General features: G+C 36.6%; 5 protein-coding genes and 2 non-coding genes across 7 annotated transcripts; 5 read left to right on the top strand and 2 right to left on the bottom strand.

Annotated features, from left to right (window-relative positions):
* The first annotated feature begins 772 nt into the window (after window positions 1-772).
* LOC106446854 (protein JINGUBANG) lies at window positions 773-2,980 on the top strand. The gene has a single exon (XM_013888666.3). It carries the CDS (start codon window positions 1,326-1,328, stop codon window positions 2,694-2,696), a length of 1,371 nt encoding a protein of 456 aa, XP_013744120.1. The 5' UTR covers window positions 773-1,325; the 3' UTR covers window positions 2,697-2,980.
* Window positions 2,981-4,995: 2,015 nt separating this feature from the next.
* Window positions 4,996-5,080, top strand: TRNAY-GUA. Its single transcript is given in 2 exon segments — window positions 4,996-5,032; window positions 5,045-5,080. It is a non-coding gene; the product is annotated as a tRNA-Tyr (tRNA).
* Window positions 5,081-5,313: 233 nt separating this feature from the next.
* On the top strand, window positions 5,314-5,398 carry TRNAY-GUA. The gene is given in 2 exon segments: window positions 5,314-5,350; window positions 5,363-5,398. It is a non-coding gene; the product is annotated as a tRNA-Tyr (tRNA).
* Window positions 5,399-5,498: 100 nt separating this feature from the next.
* On the top strand, window positions 5,499-7,483 carry LOC106446857 (magnesium transporter MRS2-4). The gene is made up of 3 exons (XM_013888668.3): window positions 5,499-5,979; window positions 6,059-6,465; window positions 6,798-7,483. Exons 1-3 carry the CDS (start codon window positions 5,667-5,669, stop codon window positions 7,335-7,337), a joined length of 1,260 nt encoding a protein of 419 aa, XP_013744122.1. The 5' UTR covers window positions 5,499-5,666; the 3' UTR covers window positions 7,338-7,483.
* Window positions 7,484-9,066: 1,583 nt separating this feature from the next.
* LOC106446858 (B3 domain-containing protein At3g18960) lies at window positions 9,067-10,187 on the top strand. The gene is made up of 3 exons (XM_013888669.3): window positions 9,067-9,260; window positions 9,511-9,922; window positions 9,989-10,187. The coding sequence occupies exons 1-3, from the start codon at window positions 9,129-9,131 to the stop codon at window positions 10,066-10,068; spliced, it is 624 nt and encodes a 207-aa protein (XP_013744123.1). The 5' UTR covers window positions 9,067-9,128; the 3' UTR covers window positions 10,069-10,187.
* On the bottom strand, window positions 10,045-11,557 carry LOC106446856 (pentatricopeptide repeat-containing protein At3g18970). The gene has a single exon (XM_013888667.3). The coding sequence runs from the start codon at window positions 11,555-11,557 to the stop codon at window positions 10,154-10,156; it is 1,404 nt and encodes a 467-aa protein (XP_013744121.1). The 3' UTR covers window positions 10,045-10,153.
* A 4,936-nt stretch (window positions 11,558-16,493) lies between these two features.
* LOC106446859 (B3 domain-containing transcription factor VRN1) lies at window positions 16,494-19,212 on the bottom strand. Its single transcript, XM_013888670.3, has 4 exons — window positions 18,947-19,212; window positions 17,432-17,966; window positions 17,155-17,354; window positions 16,494-17,066 (listed from the first exon to the last, which is right to left on the bottom strand). The coding sequence occupies exons 1-4, from the start codon at window positions 19,004-19,006 to the stop codon at window positions 16,821-16,823; spliced, it is 1,041 nt and encodes a 346-aa protein (XP_013744124.1). The 5' UTR covers window positions 19,007-19,212; the 3' UTR covers window positions 16,494-16,820.
* Window positions 19,213-20,169: the final 957 nt, after the last annotated feature.

Here is a 20,169-nt window from a genome sequence, read left to right as displayed (position 1 = left end):
CTTTAACGCCATTTAAAATGTTGATTTTTAAACAAAAGAGAATCCATAAGAAGTGTTGATTACGCAGTCTTAATTTTGATTATGGTCAATACGGTCTCATGTGAAAACTGGCGTTTAGGGTATGTGACGGTATAGCTGTCAAATGGACGGACTGAACATTGGTTATCTATCTCCAAATATAAATGAATCTAATTTGGTGATATTTATTTGTCCATATAGATTATAAATGGAAAAGAATCACATGATCAATGGGTAATGGGCGTTAATGTATTTAGACTATTTGAACATGAGCGGTCCAATGGTCACAAAAAGCTAAGGTTTCTAAAATCTGAGTTTTTCCGCCAAAATCGTAAAATCGTTTTTTTCCGCAAAAATCTTAATATTAAGTTTTTTTTTGTCAAAACCATAAAATCAAGTATTCCAGCTAAAATCGCAAAATCAAAATTTTCGCCAAAACCACAAAATCGAAGTTTCTTACCAAAATCGTAAAATCGAGTTTTCCCGCCAAAACCAAAAATTGTTTTTTCCGCCAAAACCGGAAATCGAGTTTTTCCGTCAAAACCACAAAATCGAGTTTTCCCGTCAAAATCGCAAAATCAAGTTTTCTCGCCAAAACCGCAAAGTCGAGTTTTTCCGTCAAAACCGCAAAATCGAGTTTTCCCGCTAAAACCAAAAATCGAGTTTTCCTGCCAAAACCGCAAAATCGAGTTTTCCCCCTAAAACCACAAAAATCGAGTTTTCCCGTTAAAACCTCAAAATCGGGGTTTCTCGCCAAAATCGGAAAATCTGTTTTTTTTTTGTTAAAACCAAAAAATCGATTTTCCCCGCCACAATCGCAAAATTGACTTTTTTGCTAAAACTGCAAAATTTAAACTTTTCTTATAAGGTCTATTATGGACTTCATGACAGTCCATGTAAACACGTGTGTTAGTAGGTCTAGTCTTTAATAGACATAGTTCTTAATGGATATGGTCAATTTCTGACCGCAAACACTAAATGGACAAATTGATATGGGCTAATGAACGTGGACTAATCCAGTTTTAAAGCTCTATGCGACGGTCACGTCTCAAGTCTCAAAGCCACGCGTCAGTAACCCACGTCGTCCGCTCACCAACTTTTACTCCTTCAGCTTCTCTATATATAATCCCAACCAAACTTCCTCTTCCTCTCTTTTATTTCTAAAAATCTCACCAATTTCAAACTTTTTTTCCCCTCAAAATTTCCCCCACACGACAACGAAATTAAAACTCTTTAAAGAAAACACAAACCCCACAACAACTCCTTTTATAGCTTTCTTCATTTCTTTGTCTAATCAAGAGGAAAATATGGTTATAGCTGCAGAAACCAATGGTACTCATCACCGGAGACCCACTTTCGCTGCTTTCTTAAACACCGACGAAGAAGAACAGAGTCATGGTGCTGATGTCATCGATCCTACCAGCACCAGCGTCAATAACCAACAACGTCAAAGCAATGCTTCGAACACCAGCGGCGACTCGTCTCCAAACCAGGTCCCATCTCCATGGAATCAGACTTATTCTCCATACTACACGGACACAACAACAACGCCCACTATGTCTCCATCTCCGTGGAACCAGACTTACTCTCCGTATTACAAGTCTCCTTGGATCTACCAGACGACCCCAAACGTGGATGATGATTCAGCCAACGGTTTGATCGGTACGATCGTAAGGCAAGAAGGTCATGTCTACTCGTTGGCTGCTTCAGGAGATCTTCTATTCACTGGATCCGATTCCAAGAACATTCGGGTCTGGAAAGATCTCAAGGACTTCGCCGGTTTTAAATCAACAAGTGGTTCAGTTAAAGCGATTGTGATAACCGGAAATAACCGGATTTTTACCGGTCATCAAGACGGTAAAATCCGAATTTGGAGAGGGTCAAAGAAAAGAACCGGAGTATATTCACGAATCGGGAGCTTACCGAGTACGAAGCAGTTTCTGACCAAATCCGTGAACCCGAAGAACTATGTCGAGGTACGTCGCCATAAAAATGTTTTGAAGATACGACACTACGACGCCGTTTCGTGTCTAAGCTTGAACGAGGAGCTCGGTTTACTCTACTCCGGTTCGTGGGACAAGACTCTCAAAGTCTGGAGACTCTCCGACTCGAAATGCCTAGAATCGATTCAAGCTCATGACGACGCCATCAACACCGTAGCCGCCGGGTTCGACGACTTGCTGTTCACCGGCTCCGCCGACGGAACTTTGAAAGTGTGGAAACGCGAGCTTCAAGGGAAAAGGACGAAGCATTTCCTCGTAAACGTGTTAATGAAGCAAGAGAACGCCGTGACGGCGTTAGCGGTTAACTTAACGGCGTGTGTTGTTTACTGTGGAACTTCTGACGGTTCCGTTAATTTTTGGGAAGGGAAAAATAATCTTTCTCACGGCGGGATTCTCCGCGGCCATCGTATGGCGGTGCTCTGCCTCGCCGCCGCCGGGAGTCTGGTGCTGAGCGGCGGAGCGGATAAGAACATTTGCGTGTGGAGGAGGAACGGCGATGGGAGTCACTCGTGTCTCTCGGTGTTGATGGACCACGTGGGACCCGTCAAGTGTTTGACGGCGGTGGAAGAGGCAGAGAAAGATAGCAACGGAAGATGGATAGTGTATAGTGGAAGCTTGGATAAATCGGTGAAAGTGTGGCGCGTGACGGAGACTGCGCCTCCGGTGATTGGCTGAGATGCGCCGAGGAGGGGAAGATATTACGTGCAGTCTTAGCGCGTGGGATGAGACTACGGAAAAAGAGAATGTTCCGCCGGATATGTGGTCCCTGTCTTTGTGGTCAAGACAAGTTTTTATGGCCGGCAAAAGGAAACAGATCTTACGACCAATAAAGGACGGCCACGTCATGAAAGTATCTAAAAGGTTTAGAATGTTTTTTACTATTTTATTCGTTGCTTCATTGTAAACTGCACATATTTGAATTACGTTTGATAAAGAAACATAAAAGGTGGGAATGATTATGCTATGTTCAGAGAAAGGGCGACTAACCCGTATATTTTTTCATTGTTTTAATATCAAAGTTACTTATATTTTATATGCAATTCGTTCAAAATGCAATATTGGTTAGTTTAAACTGGTATTGTAAAAGATAAATTGGAAATTTCAGACCTGTAATGTGTACGTTAAGTTGATTTGTTTGTTTTCTTTGTTGACTAAGATTTAGCCGTCGAAAAATGAGATATAAGATTTTTATTGGTCTCTTCGTGAAATCCCCTATGCTATATTTGCGAAGTGATTTTGCCAAATGTCATTTTTACGATCAATTTCACAAAACAAATATGACATGACTACTAAAATTGATGACATGGCTTCTGGAAAAATATGACATGGATAATTTTATTTAATGTTGATTTATATTTTTGGCAAACTTATTAGAATATGGTAATAATTCATATATTACATTTAGTATTGATATTTTTTTGGTAAACTTCTTTTAAATATGGTAATAGCTCATACATCATCTATAAAATAAATATATTCATATATAACTTTTCAAATTTCGAAATGTTATTATTTTTGTATAATTATACAATTTGTATTACTAAAACTTTCAAAAATTTCTACAAATTTAAAAAAAAATTAAATATCTAACCGTAAAATCATTAGTTTCTTATATATCTACAAATTTTATAAATATTGTTTAGGCTAAATTTTTGATAATTATACAATTTTTATTAGTTTTATGCAAATTGATTTAATATATATTAAATCTATATTAAAAATTAGTAAAAAAATAGTAAAATATATAATATTTAATAAATTTATTTTTAAATATACATTAGATTTTGAAAATTCTTTACTGCACATGGTGCAGGAAAACACCTAGTTTATGTAAAATGTCACTAACGGCCATCGGATATGTAAATCAAACAAGCTACAAATTTACATTGACATACAATTAACTAGGCCAAGAAAGAGTGGAAGGGCCTTAGGCCTTACGTTCCCTTTACTGCTACTCTTCTTACTGCATCTGCTGCTTTCATTTCCCTTGTTATTATGCTCCTTTCATTCTTCTTGGCCAGTCAGAATGGCAGATTTGGAATGGATACAAACCACGTCTTGCAGAAGCATTTAATTTTTCAAAGGTTCTAGTGGAGGAACAAAAAGGAAAACCAGCCAAACCTAAGTTGATATTTAACAAGAGTGGGAAAGTTACTTTTTCACCTTACCAGTATTGTGTGAATTACTGGGTACGACAGTGAATCCAACTCTGGTCCCTCTCATCTAACAACAAAATTCTCAAAATTCCACGACAGACTTGTATATGATGTAGTAGTCATATCCCCACCTCACAATTGTTCGGTATAACCCCAATTCAAATGGAATGGAGTGGAAGAACCAATGTTTAGCGAACTTCTCAAAATCTGTGGAGCATCATGTGTTATTGTTATTTTGGACATCAAACAATGGTTAACCATAATTGAAATCAAATATGAAGAATTCCAATCATGGTTCTTTTACCACCAACATGAGTCATTCAGCCAATTGACTAAAATTTTGCAGTTTTGCCATCAAGTTCATTCAATGAACATGTTTTAAAACTTTAGCATAAAACCTAGTATGTGCTTTCCTAAAGCCAAAGAAGAAAATGAAGCTTGCAGTTTACAAACGATGAGATGTTAGTTATGCTTCTCCGATGTAGTTAGGCAAAGCTCCACTAGGTTCTTGTCCATTTGACTTCAAATTAATTAAGAAGGAATAATAAGCCCATAAATTGGACTACTATATATTTTCATATCGTCATATGGTAGACTATGAATGGTCTTTTAGATTAATCATAAACTACACTTTTCTATTTCAGTATTAATGTCATTTAAACCTTAGGGATCTACATGCTCCGTGTATCATATTAAAATACATGGATGGAATAATTTGTAAACACGATCACGAGTTAAGAATAAAAATGATTTTACACTCCAACTAGAACTAGTATAACATTTAAATATACATGATTACGTTAATACGTTAAACGTAGCCGACCTTAGCTCAGTTGGTAGAGCGGAAGACTGTAGTAGATGCGGATAATCTTTAGGTCGCTGGTTCGATTCCGGCAGGTCGGAACTATTTTTTTCATACACTCTTTTGGACCTTTTTGTGAATAAAGCCAGCTCATCGTATCTTTTTAGAACCAAAACCCAAAACATATCTCTTTTTAATTCGTTGGCCTGATCACGAGTAATTTGGAATAATTTGTAAACACGATCACGAGTTAAGAATAAAAATGATTTTACACTCCAACTAGAACTAGTATAACATTTAAATATACATGATTACGTTAATACGTTAAACGTAGCCGACCTTAGCTCAGTTGGTAGAGCGGAAGACTGTAGTAGATGCGGATAATCTTTAGGTCGCTGGTTCGATTCCGGCAGGTCGGAACTATTTTTTTCATACACTCTTTTGGACCTTTTTGTGAATAAAGCCAGCTCATCGTATCTTTTTAGAACCAAAACCCAAAACATATCTCTTTTTAATTCGTTGGCCTGATCTTTGGATATTTTTTTGAACCACTACAATAATACAAAACTACCAACACTGTTCCTCACTAGCGTTTACGGTAGAGAAACGATCTGTCGGAACTTGACAAAGCCAAGAAGCGGCAAGATCTCTGAGCTCTGCGCCGATAGGTACAAATAATCAATCGCAATGGGAGAAGGCAAGTTGTCGTTCCGCCGTCTTTCCAGCATCCGCCACCGTAAGAAGCGCACTGCGGCTAAGGATGAAGCAGAGAGTAGCCTCATCTCGTCTTCACCGCCTCCTACGCCGATGACTCCAGCTGCGGTTGTTGCGAAGGCGAAGAAGAAAGCTGGAGGAGCGAGGTTGTGGATGAGGTTTGATCGGACTGGAGCTATGGAAGTAGTGGAATGCGACAAGAGTACAATCATCAAACGTGCTTCTGTCCCCCCTAGAGATCTCAGGATTCTTGGACCTGTCTTCTCTCACTCTTCTAACATTCTTGGTATAGTGTATTAGAGAGAAAGTATAACCCATTCTTGATATAGAAGCTAATACATGTATGTATCTTTGGCTCTGTGCAGCGAGGGAGAAAGCAATTGTTGTGAACTTAGAAGTCATAAAGCTAATAGTTACCGCTGAAGAAGTGCTGCTCTTGGATCCTCTCCGTCCTGAAGTTCTTCCATTCGTTGAACGACTCAAGCTACAGTTTCCTCAGATTACTAATGCTTCTGGAAACGTTGTGCAATCCTCTTCTCTTCTTGATCAAGAAGCTGGAGAGGGTTTGCAGAGTGAGCTTCCTTTTGAGTTCCAGGTTCTCGAGATTGCGCTGGAGGTCGTCTGCTCGCTTCTTGATACGAGCGTTGATGCACTTGAGACAGAAGCTTGGCCTGTTCTTGATGAACTAACCAAGAATGTCAGCACTGAGAATCTTGAATACGTTCGAAGCTTGAAAAGTAATCTCACCAGGTTGCTAGCCCGTGTACAAAAGGTTAGGTTTGATCATTTCGTCATGATTCTATATAATGTTTGTTGTGATGGAGGAGAGCCTAAAACTTCAAAGCAAAATCCATCGTACCTCTCCGAGATAATGTTATTTTTAGCTATTTCCATGGAATTTAGTTTTCTTTTATTGGGTTGATAGGATCATCATGTCATTTTTCGGGTAGGATTAATGAATGGGTAGAGTATGGGTTCGTTCTGATACCATATTAAATTTTTTGAACTTCTAACTTAAAATTAATTAACGGTAAGTCTTTTGGATATTACTTAATTCATTTTTTTATTTCTGATGTGAGAACTTTTCTTCTGCAATTGATGCAGGTGAGAGATGAAATCGAACACTTGTTAGATGACAACGAAGACATGGCAGACTTGTACTTAACAAGGAAATGGATCCAACAGAACCAGCAATCCGAAGCAGAACTTGGTGAGACCGCATCAAATCTTCTCAGTCGGGCCACATCAAACAGAAGTTCCAGTATGGTGACGAGTACTACGAAGGGCGACGACGTGGAGGATCTAGAGATGTTGCTGGAGGCGTACTTCATGCAACTAGAGGGGATGCGAAACAGGATTTTTACGGTGAGGGAGTACATTGACGACACAGAAGACTACGTGAACATACAACTTGATAATCAACGTAACGAAATGATCCAACTGCAACTGACGCTGACCATAGCCTCGTTTGCTATAACTGCAAACACATTGTTGGTAAGCTTGTTCGGAATGAACATACCGTGTCCATTGTATAAAATGGATGATGTGTTTGGTTACTTTCTCTCGAGTGTTACTGCGGTTTGCGTTGTGCTATTCTTGCTCACCCTTGGTTACGCATGGTGGAAGAAGCTGCTTGGCTCATAATCACTCTTTCTCACTTGTGTAGTAAAAACCCATTGCCACATGTTTAATACATATTGTTGTAATTAGGCTTCCTTGATTTATCTCTTGATTATGCTGATGACAAATTGACAAGGTTAAAGTAAATGCAATGAACATGTATACCAGTATTCTAAAAATTGGCCTAGGCGCCATCTAAACAATAATCCTCTATAAAACGCCTAACCACCGCCTAGCGATTTTTCGCCTAGCGATTTTTAGAACATTGATACATATATTGAAAATTTTAAATTAATAATGTCAAAATTAAGTAAAGAAATTTTTTCTTTCAAGAATCATATTTGTATCAATGTAAATGCGTTTTCCAAATTATAACAAGGTTATCTCTGATTTTTTGTGTTTTATACCTTACTTATGAATTATGATTACGCTGATGGCAAAGTTAAAGTAAATGCAATGAACATATATACCAATGTTCTAAAAATAGGCCTACGCGTCTGTCTAAACATGCTTGACCACTCACTGTCTACCAAATTTTAGAACATTGATATATACAGTGAAATTTTTTTAAATTAGTAATCTCGAAAAAAAGCAAAGAAAATTTTTCTTTTTAAAATCATATTTCTATGTTTGTGTTGAATGCCTTTTCCAAATCGTAACAAGGGTTATCTTTGATTTTTTGGTGTTTTTGTCATACCTTACTCTGGTAACTTTAATAATCTTTTACCTAATCAAGACTTCTTTTTGAATGGTGAAAACTTTTATGAGAGTCTTGGGAAACTAGAAAAATTAAAGTAGATTGTCTTGTCACTTGTCAGATACATAATATCACAACATCACGACAAATAACTTCAGTCCTTTTCGGTTTCTCTCTTTATTGGCTTTAACCAGTGTTTTGAAACCCGACCCGCATCCGCGATTAAACCGATAAACCCGGTGGCCCAGAAAAATTCGGTTGGGTTTTTGTGAAAAATCCAATATTTAGAAACCCACAAAAACCCGTAAAAATTCAGTAAATCCGGAACCCGATACCGGTTGAACCACGGTTGAACCAATAAATAACTTTTTTTTTTTTAGTTTTTAGTCATGTTTTTAGATTATGTCTTATATTCTAAGTTTTTAATTGAGAACTTAGATGCTGACAAAAAAAAAAGTTAGGTTTTATTTTTAAGTTTTATATTTGTGATTTTTAGATTTTGGCGAAGATTTCACTATGCCGCCTGAAGAAAATGAAATGAACGATGGTAGAGAGAACCAAAATTAGTTGATGCGATTTGGTGTTAGTTTATTTCTGTTATTGACAATTTATTACAATAATCTTTTACTTTTGGTTTATTTTGTATTTGAGTTTAATTTATTATTCATTTAGACATTTAAATATTTATAAATTTAATGTCTTGATTTTTTTAGATGTCATAACTCTTACTTTGTTAGAAAAAATTTTAAATAGTCTAAACTATTTTTTGATATTTTGTATGTCAAATGAAAATAAAAATATAAAAACTAAAGTTAAGTATTTTTTAAATGTTTTTAAACATAAAATATATACATATCCAAACTATTATTTTATGTTTTAAAAAATATTTAGAAAATATTAAAATTTAATTTCTATATTTTTATTTACATAGCTGGTATATTATTATATAATAAAATTAATTTATTTATCAACCTGTGGTTCATCTGCGGTCGATCCAGTGACTCAGTAACCCAGTAAGTCGTCCGGTTCAGTGTCCGGCTCGGGTTTAAAAACATTGGCTTTTAACTCTCCACTCTGGTTCACTCTTCGGGAAAGTTAAAGAAAAAAAGGGAGGAAAAATGGTTACTACACGGCAAACGAAGGCCAGAGTCACAACAGCCTCTCACCGACGGCCACAACCGGAGCCAGATTCTTCGGTCAAGAAGTTCTTCAAGGTGGTTTTACCCTCAACAGTGAAGAGAAACATGCTGGTAATAGATATAACACTTGTAGATCAGAGTTTCACTTGGAAAAAAAACACCCTGCATGTGTTGTTGTTGGTTCAATTCTTTGTTTCTTTACACTTATTGGGATTATATCAGCAGATTTGCTAGACAATACTCCATTACTTTGTATTTTCTTGGATTAGAGATCTAAAAGGGATGCTAAAATTTACAGATTGTTCTTAAGACACTGTAGAGAACCCAAGATCTAACATTTTCTTACTTCTTGTCTGAACAGATGATTCCACCAAGATTTGTGATACTACAAGGGTCAACACTCTCTGAATTCGTTACATTGGAGACTCCTGTGGGATTCAGGCGTTCCATAAAGCTTAAACGGATAGGTGAAGAGATTTGGTTACAGGGCGGTTGGAGTGAGTTTGCAGAGGCTCATTCCATCAGCGAAGGCCATTTTCTCTTCTTCGACTACAAAGGAAACTCAACTTTCAGTGTAATGATCTTCAATGTTTCGGCTTGCGAGATCGACTATCCACTGGATGCAGTTCATATCAGTGACAGCGACGATGAGGTGATGGACGTTACAGACGAAGGGTTTCTTGGAACTCAAGGTACAAGAAGAAATGATCAGGGTGGTGGTACAAACCCCAAGAAGAGACCAAGAGACGATGAGTTTGATAAGATTCTAAATGGTAAGAACAGACCTTGTCCTTGTGAGTATGAAGATTAAGGATCTGAATTTCATTATGTTTGTGCAGATGTTGATGAGATCAATTCAATCAAACTGCTTGAGGAAGAAGAAGGCAAGAGAGTCTTCAGAGGACAACAGTTCTTCTAACAGAACAGAGACCTTGCATGTGTTTCTGTTGTGTAATGTAAAATATTCTACTTAATGAAACTTGAACTGCGAATTAGTTTCTGATCTAAACAAAGCTGTAACCAGGTCTTGTTTTGATCCTTCTTGCTTTCATCTCATCCCTCAGCTTCTCTACCTCTACCCATTTCCCTTTAGAAGCTAACACATTAGACAAAGCAACATAATCTTCGCTTTCATCACCCTTCTCCTCTAGTTCCATCTTGATAAGAGCTTTTCCGATCTCTTCACCCATCACAGTCTCTCCATAGATGCTGCAGGCATTGCAGAGACTTCTCAACATGATAGCGTCGGGTTTGATAGGCATAGCCAACACAAACTCATACGCTTCTTGTAACCGCCCTGCTTTGCCGAGAAGATCTACTATGCATCCGTAGTGTTGAATAATCGGAGTCACACCAAACCTTGCCCTCATGCTCTGAAACAACTCCAGTCCTTCTTGAACAAGACCGTTATGACGGTAAGCCGAAAGCAAACTAGTGAAAGATACTACGTTTGGTTTGATACCAGACTCCGCCATTCGGTTTAGAAGACTCGGTGTTTCGTTCCCCCTTCCGTTGAGAGCTAGCCCCGTCGCCATTGAGGTCCATGTCAAGACATTCTTCGCTCTCATTAGCTCGAACACAGAGATAGCACTGTTTAAGCAGCCGCATTTGGAGTACATGTCAACAAGTCCAGTACCGATAAAGACATCAACTTCGGGCGTGAAACCAAGTTTCTCTATGTATCCATGAACAAGAGCACCAACTTCGAGCAAACCCATCTGAGAGATGGCTGAAAGAACACAAACCATGGTTGTATCAGTAGGTCTACTAACTCCATCACCAAAGTAGGAGAATCTCCGGAACAGAATCATCCCTTTTCTCGCACTGTGATTCCCTTTGTCCTTATGCGAACAGTACCCTCCGATCATTGCGTTCCATGTAACTGAAGTTCTCTCAGGCATTTCATCGAACACTTTCCGAGCATACCGTATATCCCCATGCTTGGCATAGAAATGGAGCAAAGTGGTTCCAATCAACTCAGATTTATAGAGAAACCCAAGCTTTATCACCAGCCCGTGAACGATCCTCCCGACACGCGACGAAGAAGCCGACCTGGCGCAAGCGCCGAGGAGGAAGACGAACGTGCGCTCGTTGAGATAAAGCAACGAACTTTTTGATACCCAGTTGGTGAAGATCCGTATAGAGTCTTCTGGGTTGCTGCATTTAAGCAATGTGTTGAATAGAAACTTGTCAGGATGACTAAAACGAGGGAACACTAGTGAATGAGCAAGCTTGGAGCTTTCTGTAGATTGCTTCGAACAGTAATGGCCTATGAGTTTGCCGACGAGAGAATTGTCTTGGCATCCGTGAATCACGAGTTGAGCATGGATTTGCTTAGCCTGAACTAGGGTTTTCGAGTTCTTGTGCAACAAAGACAAGAATCTTGGTCCAGGGAAAACAGAGCTCATACGCGCCAACTCTGTTTCTGAAAATTAGGCATGAATGTTTTGAGTTTGGAACCAATGTTTTCGATTTAGCCTCTATAGAACAATTTATACCTGACCTAGTGTCTATATAAGATGATTCATTTCAAATTCAGTTAATAATATTTTAGTTTCACATTTTTTTATATTTTGTATCAAAACTAATATAAAATTAAATAATTATATTATTCATTATTTAAGTTTAGAATATTATTTTGGAGTAATTAACAAATAAGAATAATATCTTGAAGCATTATTATTTTGGATATTCGAGTATTTTCCTACATGATCGATTCAAACATTTTATAAAAGTTCAGTCAATTTTTTTTTTTATAAATTCAAGTTTTTTTGGTTTGGAGGATTCAGCTACAAATGTTCAACCCTGTAGAGTTCATAAGAAAGAAAAAAAAGCTTCTTGAGATGAAAGAGAAGAGTTCGAATAATCAACAACACAACAATCCCATCTTCATCATATCATCTTTCTTGGTGCACAAGTATCCATACCAAAGTTGATGGAGATTAGGTTTCTACAATCTTCTTAAACCTAACTTCTCACTCAAACACCACTCCAGAGGTTACATATCACAATACTAAAAGCACAATATAGCCAAGAAATTCAGACCAATCACACTATTGTATTGTGCCATGTCAGCGTTCTTCAATGTAGCCAACCGACGATATTGTTTTTCTTTTTGATGACCTTTCCGATTTCTCATTCTTAACAGTTTATATTCTATTTTTTTCCCATTAACTTCACCCATGAATCCTCTTCGACTCCTCTTTCTCGCTCTCTCTATATCTAGCGATGAAAAAACCCTATCAATCTCCGCCGGAAATTAAGATCCACTGAATGTGGCTTGCTTCAGTCGATCTCAGCAAAGTACGAGTATGTCGAGCAAACTCCTTCTGGATCAGTCTTCGGAAATCGTTTCTCAGCAGGTATGGTTAATCCCTCAAAGAAGTTGGCCCTAAGAGTGATTTGTAACATAAAGTATTCATATTTTGTTTCGTGTCGGATGCACGGTGATGTTAATTTTATTTGGCTGTGTGTGGTGATGCTGATTTTTGAGTTTGGCATGAACCAACACGCATGCCTTTCATATATTCATCTCTGCACTTCATCAGATTCCTTCTTTTTTTATTAATTCCAGCAACTTAGCTTCTACTACTTCCCTAATGATTTCATTGTCCATTCAAAATATTTTTTCCTTTCAGCTATGTGATCGATGTGGCATGTTATTTAGAGAATTGTCCAGATTTGTATTGGAAAGATGCATCTGCAGCCACAAGGGTCTGACAGACTCCATTTACCCCACATGGAAACCAGAGCTACGTACATAGAGGTCCCTAAAACTAAATTAATTATTTCATTGACTCAAGTTTTTCAACTTTGCTCTGCTTATATATAGTGTTATCCAGTCTCTTTTTTGCCATCTTTCATCACTCTCTCTCCCTCTGTTTTCGCAGCTTGCTCAACAAAAGGGAAAATGCAGTTGTAAATACATTTCTGGTGGTATATTCAAGGTACTTATTCATCTTGACTACGACTAAGTCTTCTCAGTGAGTTGCTCTGTTTTTCTAGATTTGAGAAGTTCTGATTTTTTTTTTTCAATCTTTGTTCTTTGGCTGAATCTATTGTTCAGAAGTTGTGTGTGAAATGCGCTTCTTTCTCTGTTTGTATTTTATTTTCATGATTTTTTTGGGTTTCTGTATATATATACAAACATGTATGAGTCAGACATAACAAATTCTTGATGTTTCACTTCAGGTCAGAATCTCACTATTGTATTGTGCGATATGTTGGATATGACGTGGAGGCTGCTCTAGACTCCTGGTTAAGAGATCTTGGGATTTTGTGGTAAAATGGTTGTTGAGAAATCCATTCCCTTCAAATGGATGCAACCGGAGAGAATGATCTCGCTCTGAGTTACACATTGTTGGGATTTTTAGATAAATTTCAGTTCTTGATCTGAGGAACCCCAAACACGAAGCTGCTATTAAGTTACATAAATTTTACAAAATATTTGGTACCAGGTGAAAGCTCGCAGGATGTGCAGTGCTCGTGGAGCAAAGCTGTTACCTGTTAGTGTTTTGATTTCAAAACTTCTGCTGTTATTGTGTTGTCGTGATCTTATGTTGTATGATAAATCCCCTTTGTTTCAATCACAGGCAGAAACTCTTAGACTTTGGTGAGGTAAAAAGAAGTTATATATCATTCTTTGATATCGAGAAACATGAAACCGTGAATTCCAGGTGAGATCTCGAGCTTGGACAAGAGCAGATGAGGTTGGTAAAGGTTTGTGACCTTTGACATCGGTATGGACATAACCTTCATTTTTACTATAAGTTGCTCCACTTCCTGAGTAGAGACCTTCTACTGGTAATTACTTCTCACAGGCTCCTTTTCCCCCATTTATGTCAAAAGGTTTGTGCCAATCAAAAATAAACTTAGATGTGTGTTTAACTGATATTGGCAAGGAGAAAGAAGTAAAAATTGTGAAGAAGTGTCTCGGCTGAAACTTCAGCATTAATTAAGTACCTTGGTCCGGTTAGTATCTATTTCTTTTTGTTGACATAATTATGCTTTGTGTATATGGAAAGGCAAGCTTCTGAGGTTTTTCTGAAAGACGAGAAATTCTTTTACAAGAACAGTGGAGATATGCTTCAAACTTCTTCTATGAAAGATAGTGATCCACAAAAATTTTGGTGCTCAGCACATTAAAAGTGTTATATGTTGGGAAGAAGGGGAAGTTTCAACAGTTAAGCTTCTTAGCTGGAGGAGATAATGTTGCTGCATGAAGATTTGTTGTTTAAAATGGTGTTCTTAAGGCTGTTTGGCCATTGTCCATGCTTGGTAGCAATTTTCAATTTTAGTATAATAGATCATATAAAAATATAGATTGAAGTTAACCGTGTTGTGAGTATTGTTTTATAGCTAATAAAAAAACTGTGAAAATTTAATTTCAAAAAGCTTCAGAAAATAAATGAGTATTACAGAAGTTTTTAAAGTAATATATAAGAAAAGTTCACAATATCTTATGCAAAAATATTTTGTTGAGAATATTTTTTAAGAAGTCATGAAAAGATTAATTTGAAATTTACTAAAATACAAATTAACAATCAAACTATGTATTTATAATATATAATATAAAATCTGGTGCGTGGCATCGAGAAAAAATCATAATCAGATAAATAAGTATTTAGATTAAACACAAATAAGTTTTTGAGAACTTTAAATTAATTTTGAATTACTTAAATTCAATAAAAATATTTTTTTTTATAAATTAACCATTATCTAAATATCCCAATATAAATATATTTGTATGACGAGGTTAATTATTTAAAACCCAACTCTAAACCCTAAACGATCAATCCTAAACCCTTTTTTTAAATACGAACGCTAAACCCTAAACCATCAATCAAAAACCCTACTCTTTTTTCTCAAATATGAACCCTAAACCCTGAAACATCAACTCGAAATCCTATACCCCGAAACATCAACTCTAAACCCTAACCTTTAACTCTAAACCCTAAACCATCAACACTAAACCTAAACTATCAACACTATACCCTAAAAAGTAAACTCTAAACCCTAAACCCTAAAAAAATTAACCCTAAAACATCAACTCTAAACCCTAAACCTTCAACTCTAAACCCTAGACCCTAAATCCTAAACCCTAAACCCTAAAACCCTAGAGGTGATGTTTTAGGGTTTAGATTTGAAGGTTTAAGGTTTACGTTTAGGGTTTAGAGTTGATGTTTTAGGATTTAGATTTGAAGGTTTAGGGTTCGAATTTCAGAAAAATATAGGGTTTAGGGTTTACATTTAGGGTTTACATTTAGGGTTTAGAGTTGATGTTTTAGGGATTAGATTTGAAGGTTTAGAGTTTAGGGTTTAGGGTTTAGAGTTGATGTTTCATGGTTTAGGGTTTAGAGTTGATGTTTCATGGGTTTAGAGTTGATGTTTTAAGTTTTAGATTTAGGGTTTAGGGTTTATGTTTAGGGTTTAGAGTTGATGTTTTAGGGTTTAGATTTGAAGGTTTAGGGTTTAGAGTTTAGAGTTGATGTTTCGGGGTTTAGGGTTTGTAATTGATGTTTCATGGTTTAGGGTTTAGAGTTGATGATTTAGGGTTTAGAGTTGATGTTTTAAGTTTAGATTAGTTAACCGTATGTTTTTTTTTTGTCAAAATTAATCAAAATGTTATAAATGTTTTTTACCTTTCATTAAAAATAAGGGTAAAATTGGTTAGTGTAAACATGAAAAGTGGTACTTTGAAAATTGTATTTTTGGCAATTTTACAAGATTTTAGTTGAAACTTAAGAATATTGACTATTCATCACTTTCTGTTAATTTTAATAATAAATAAACAACAAAGAGCGAGGGTTGATTGGTTATTCTGTAGTTTTTGTTTATGTTTTTACTTTAGAAAATAAGCTGTGAATTGTTTTGCTTCGGCTTTAATTGTTTTGTTATATATTTATTTTCAAAGCACTAAATAAAATCTTTAGAAAAGTTGATTTTGAAAACTAAATAAAATATTTTGTTATTATTTTTTTTTTAAAAACTTTATAGTGTATCTTTAATTTTAAAAGCTAAAATATGAAAGAAATTTTTTTTAGAAAAAGTGGATGTCTAAAACATTTACCACCATTACCAATCAACCGCTGAATTTATTCATTTCAAATTCGTTGAACAACATAATAAATTAATTTGCGTATTATTACTTATATTTATTGTAGTCAATTTTGAAATAATATATATATATATATACATGTTTTTATAAAAATTAAACAAGCTTACATTAATTAATTATAAGAAGAAATTTAGGGCAAAGATCCTAGTTATGATAAAATCATAAAACAACTTTTCCACATCGAGAAAAAAACGACACACTGACGCAATGACACAGATACTCAGATAGAGATAGAAAGAGAGTTTAGTTGTTTTAAAATTAAGAAACCCCTACACGCAATTGCAGTTTGATCAGGTCTTTACAAACTTCTTAAACCCTAACTTCTAATCCAAACAAATTCTAAATTCCACTCCAGAGGTTGCATATTATGATAAAAATCATAAAACAAACTTATCCACATCGAGAAAAAAAACTGACACACTGACGCAATGACACATAAATAGAGAGCAAGAGAGTTTAGTTGTTTTAAAATTAAGAAAACCCTACACGGAATTGCAGTTTGATATCTCCCCACACTGCAGATCGATCAGTCACACCGAAGTAAACTACTAGTACTAGATTGCGTTGACCCGATAGGCCGTTACTTTCAGGACGAAGTCTCTGGTTCTGAGGAGCTCGAACACGCAGACGTCACCTTCTCCTAGGTTGTTCTCCAGGGTGAACTCGTACCACCCTTGGCTGAACTTGGCTCTCCCTGCTTTGTAAAGGCATCTCACCGGCCACTGTTTCTCCCCGAGCTGGACCTTGATGAATCCCGAGATCCCACTTAAGTACTTCTCAGCAAAACCAGAAGGCAGATACTGTTCAAAGAAAAGAAAAAAGATAACTATTTCAGAGACAGTTGTTCTGTAATAATGATCTTAATTTTGAGATGTTTTTGTTGCTTACCATGATGCAGCCTCTGTATAGATAAGATGGTCGAAGAACAACTCTGAAGAAAGGGTTTGTTGGCTCGAACGTTTTGGCTGCATTAATGGCCCTCTCTCTTTCCTCTGCAGTAACCGTTCTCTTTCTCGCAGAAGCACTCTCGTAGAACTTTGAACGGCTCTCCGGGTCATCATCCCTCGGAGCAGATGAGTTTACTTCCTCTGGATGGATCACACCAATCATGAGAATCAATCCAAGTATGAAACAAGAGTTTAAGAAGAGAGGAAAAATGATTTACCAGGAACAGCGTTCTTCTTCTTCCTCCCTCTCTTCTTAGTAACTTTAGGGGTCGGTGTTGCCTCTTCAGCTTTAACAGGTGGTCCAGCGAAGAAGCTCTGGATAGCTGGACTAGCGTACCCTTTAATAGCGGCTACAGTAACTTCAGGATGCTGTTGTGATGACGGATACACTGAGGAAGAAGGATAAACAACCTCGGCAGCGTCTTCGTCTTCAAGATCTTCAAACAAACGGGCGCGTTTGAGGTGGGTGTGTGCGGTGTCCATGAGAGCGGAGGAATGGTAGTTGATCTCGGAGTGTGATAAGTTGTATATGTAGACGCTGAAGGCAGAATTGCCTTCGTATCTGAAGATGAGAAGATAGCCAATGCGGATTGAGTAACGGTCGACAAACTCTTGCCAACCATCTTGAAACCAGATTTTGTTGCTGTCGGCTTTTCTTAGTCCTACACGCCAAACGTGACCGTCAGGTACCGTGAGTGCAACTGCGACGGATAGCTCGTCCTTGAATTTACTCACAAACTTATCTGGAACTCTCTGCACAAACCATACCACGAATTAAAAAAAAAAAAAAGAAGATTAATATAAAGATTTACAAGATATATAATGCTAAAATGGCAAGATATATTGCTGGAGAGCAGCCTGCTTTTGCCTAAATTAAATCACAATCCAAATGGTACTGTTTCAGTTTCCAAGGCTAAGACACAGTCCATTACTATTCCTGGAACAATGTATATTTTTTTTATCTTTGTATAGACTGCTGATGTCATCACTCCTATGATCTTTATTTATATTCTAAGCTGAGAACCAACTAGTAATCGAATTTCTGTTCATGTTAATCCATAAACTTTGATAGGTGTAGGCACAAGTGATGACTAATCACTGGATCATAAATGTACTTTTATTCTTCTACACACACAAAAACACTTTTTAATTTACGAAAACAAGCAATGAGTCTTGTAACATAGACATACAAAGAGACCTTATTAAGAAAAAAGTCAATGACTTCTTACTCTAAACAAAGCAAAGAGACCTTATAAAAAAAGAGTCAAATTACTTTTCACTCACAAGAGGAATCTAAAATCTCAGACCTTCATGAGTTAAACAGAGAAAGAGAGTCAAAATAGAGTGAATAAAAGAGAGAAACCACAAACAGATCTGAACATGTTCTCCTCCTCTGAAGTTGCATCAATCTAACAAAACCATACATGTAAAATCATATCCCAAACTACACTCACAACTTCTAGACCAGATGAAGATTTCTCCAACCTCAATTTTCGAGCAAACCCAAACAGTGACCAAACTTTTCAATCTTCCTAGCACAATTTTTCAGCTCACAAAACTGAACAAAAAAAATACAACCTTGACCAGATTCAGTTCAAGAAATCTAACAAGTGTCAGTCACAACATACACGAATAAAAACGCATATACTTGCAAACTCGAGACCAGACTCCAACTTTAAACACTCAATTTTGCAAATACTAATAAGAAGAGAAGGAGGAGGAGGAGGAGTTACCAGGCGTTTTTCTTGGATAGTGGATGAGAAAATCAACTTGTGGAAGAAAGGGCGTGGCATGTTGAGAAGAAACAGTGACCAAAGTAAAAGAAGCAAAAAAAAAAAGGGGAGAAGAAAAAGACCAAAGTCAGATCATGAAACGACGCCGGAGAGAATACGCGGACAGAAACTGAGAGAAGCCCCTCTCAGATCTGAAGAGAGTTTTGTATAAACGCTTTCATTATGGTCAAAGGGGGTGTTTCAACTTCCAACACTCTCTCTCTCTCTCTCTTCTCCTTTACACCTGACCTTGACCCAACCAAGCAAAAAATAAACATGTTATTTGAAAAAAGAAAAAAAAGAAACCAACTTGTATAGCTCTCGAGCGAGTTGAATCTGTCCTTTGACTCGGTGAGTCGAATCGGTTGATCAGGATTTTTTTTTATTTTAATTTAACTAATCAAAAGCCGACCTCCCCCCACCTACTCTTCTTTTTCCACCATCTTTATTTCTCTCTCCCTTTTTTGTTTTGTTTTTAATATTTGTTTCTTTTTTTCTCTTTTGATTTAACTATTCTTTTCCTTTTCTTTGTAGCACATATAGCCCTTTATCAATTTCACAGATAAAATATTATCAACAAAAAAATATTGATATTCAATTTCCTCCATTTGCAAAAAAATATTATTATAAAAAAATATTTGAAAAACAAAAAACATTGTCAACTATAAAACAAATGACACAGAAAGATTGAGAGAAAATAAAATGGTTTTTTTTTTTTTTTTTTGTAAAAGGGTTTTCAAATTAAAATGCATAAGTAGTACAAGAGATGAGTTTTCACCTATAAGTTTTAAAAAGATTGTAACAAGCAAAGGATACAATAAGATCCCTAGACTAAGATCCAACAATGAATCCGAGATGATAAAATGGAAACAAACTAACTATTGAAGGAGGTTCCTCGGCCACGATGACCTTTTTTGCCTCTTTCTCTAGCTTTAGTCCATTCCATTTTTTGAATTTTTTGGGTTGGTTTAATTGGTCTGCCTCCTCTAGTTAGACTATAACTAGAAGCATCTCCAACTTCTTCAAAACCTGTTCCTTTTTCATATGACAACGGAATTTCCGGTTCCATACGAAATTGTTGACGGTTAAGTGTATGAGGAGAATAAAGACCACTGAGCTGCTCATGATCAGAGACTTGAGAGCTCTCCAAAATAGTTGATTTCGATGAAATTTCTTCGATAACA

The sequence above is a fragment of the Brassica napus genome, chromosome C5 (assembly GCF_020379485.1).
Source record: "Brassica napus cultivar Da-Ae chromosome C5, Da-Ae, whole genome shotgun sequence".
Taxonomy (NCBI): Eukaryota; Viridiplantae; Streptophyta; class Magnoliopsida; order Brassicales; family Brassicaceae; genus Brassica; species Brassica napus.
The sequence above is the reverse complement of the archived record's forward strand: the minus strand, read 5'-3'. Positions and strand labels throughout refer to the sequence as shown.

Coding starts and splice junctions, on each gene's coding strand:
- LOC106446854 (XM_013888666.3), top strand. CDS start 1,326: ATGGTTATAGCTGCAGAAACCAATGGTACTCATCACCGGAGACCCACT.
- LOC106446857 (XM_013888668.3), top strand. CDS start 5,667: ATGGGAGAAGGCAAGTTGTCGTTCCGCCGTCTTTCCAGCATCCGCCAC. Junction 5,980..6,058: donor TCACTCTTCTAACATTCTTG/GTATAGTGTATT, acceptor GGCTCTGTGCAG/CGAGGGAGAAAGCAATTGTT. Junction 6,466..6,797: donor TGCTAGCCCGTGTACAAAAG/GTTAGGTTTGAT, acceptor CAATTGATGCAG/GTGAGAGATGAAATCGAACA.
- LOC106446858 (XM_013888669.3), top strand. CDS start 9,129: ATGGTTACTACACGGCAAACGAAGGCCAGAGTCACAACAGCCTCTCAC. Junction 9,261..9,510: donor CAGTGAAGAGAAACATGCTG/GTAATAGATATA, acceptor TTGTCTGAACAG/ATGATTCCACCAAGATTTGT. Junction 9,923..9,988: donor GTTTGATAAGATTCTAAATG/GTAAGAACAGAC, acceptor ATGTTTGTGCAG/ATGTTGATGAGATCAATTCA.
- LOC106446856 (XM_013888667.3), bottom strand. CDS start 11,557: ATGAGCTCTGTTTTCCCTGGACCAAGATTCTTGTCTTTGTTGCACAAG.
- LOC106446859 (XM_013888670.3), bottom strand. CDS start 19,006: ATGCCACGCCCTTTCTTCCACAAGTTGATTTTCTCATCCACTATCCAA. Junction 17,355..17,431: donor GAAGAAGAACGCTGTTCCTG/GTAAATCATTTT, acceptor TGATCCATCCAG/AGGAAGTAAACTCATCTGCT. Junction 17,067..17,154: donor TATACAGAGGCTGCATCATG/GTAAGCAACAAA, acceptor TTCTTTGAACAG/TATCTGCCTTCTGGTTTTGC.